Below are 1,200 nucleotides of genomic sequence, written 5' to 3' on the forward strand. Positions count from 1 at the left end.
TCTGTACAGCTTGTACTCTATTAGAAAAATAAGATTCCACGCAGCAGAGGTCACTATTTGAAAATTTAAAACAAGTTTTGATAATGGTACATCATGATTAATTGTGCTAAAAGCTCAAATGTGTAAAAAGACAACACCAATACGAACTTGCTTGTCCAGGAAGTTTTTATCAGTGAGGTGAGTCAATCAGAAATGAGCCCCGTTTTTAAAGATTTTTTTTAGAGTTTTGTCTCTTTCATCAACTTCCAAGTACCATCATTTAACCAACTTTGACCCTCATCTCTGCTTTTGATGTCCTCAGTTCTCCCCAGGTAGCAGGACTGTCCACCAGGTTCAGGTTTGGACCTCCAGAGGATTTGCTGCAACAAACCACAGCTTCACACTCTGACCTGGGACAGCTGGCTTCTCAAGGAGGTGCAAATGATACACCGACTAACATGACGGCTTCTCAAAATGTTTTGTTGCCTGTTTTCTTATTCTAACTTCATTTTTACTGTGTAGGGCTGGGAATGTACGAGTCTCCTCTTTTCCTGGCTGCTCACGATGAAGATGGAGGAGGAAGAAGTGTCCCTACTACACCTTTACAGGTGGCTGCACCAGGTAAGACCATGCTAATTACCATATGTTGGACTTTTTTTTTCTTTGGTCCACAAACGGTGCAGGACAGCAGGAGTAATGATAACGACAGTGAAGCGATTGATGGCTGACTCTGTTTTTCTCAGTGACAATCTTGACTGAGTCTGTGCCCTCAGACAGTTGTGACAACATGGCCTCCCAGTCTGTTCCCACCGTGACTGCGTCCTCTGGGATTGCTGCTGCAGCAGATGATGGAGATGAAGTCTTCATGGAGCAGGAAGGAGATGGGTGAGCATCTCAGGATGGAGTTTTCTGTTAAAGGACACTTCAGTCTTACATTTTTAGTCTTTAAAAACTGTACAATTGCAAAAGAAGAAAAAAGAAACCTAAAATACGTCAAATCAATAGTAGTAAAACAAAATAAAGAGATATCCTGATGCATGCTCAATAATCCAGGTAGAAAAATCTAAAAAAGTTAAATCTGGTCCTCTGGACATTAAAAAACAAAAACAAAACAAAGCAAATCAACAAAAAAAATGTAGAAACGTTTCGTCTCTCATCCGAGAGACTTCCTCAGTCTGAGGAGCTGTTTTCAGCTCAGTCTCTTAAATAGCACCTTCTCAG

At 40.9% G+C, this 1,200-nt stretch overlaps 1 protein-coding gene across 1 annotated transcript in view; it reads left to right on the top strand.

The window, feature by feature from the left end:
- Window positions 1-301: 301 nt before the first annotated feature.
- Window positions 302-1,200, top strand: part of LOC119414395 (nucleoprotein TPR) — a gene marked incomplete at its 5' end in the record, with an annotated part of 8,069 nt that continues 7,170 nt past the window's right edge. The window contains 3 exon segments of the mRNA XM_037681488.1: window positions 302-414; window positions 502-600; window positions 753-864. Coding sequence (XP_037537416.1) covers window positions 302-414; window positions 502-600; window positions 753-864 — 324 coding nt within the window.

Source organism: Nematolebias whitei, chromosome 9 (assembly GCF_014905685.2).
Source record: "Nematolebias whitei isolate Nwh7 chromosome 9, NemWhi1, whole genome shotgun sequence".
NCBI classification, from domain to species: Eukaryota; Metazoa; Chordata; class Actinopteri; order Cyprinodontiformes; family Rivulidae; genus Nematolebias; species Nematolebias whitei.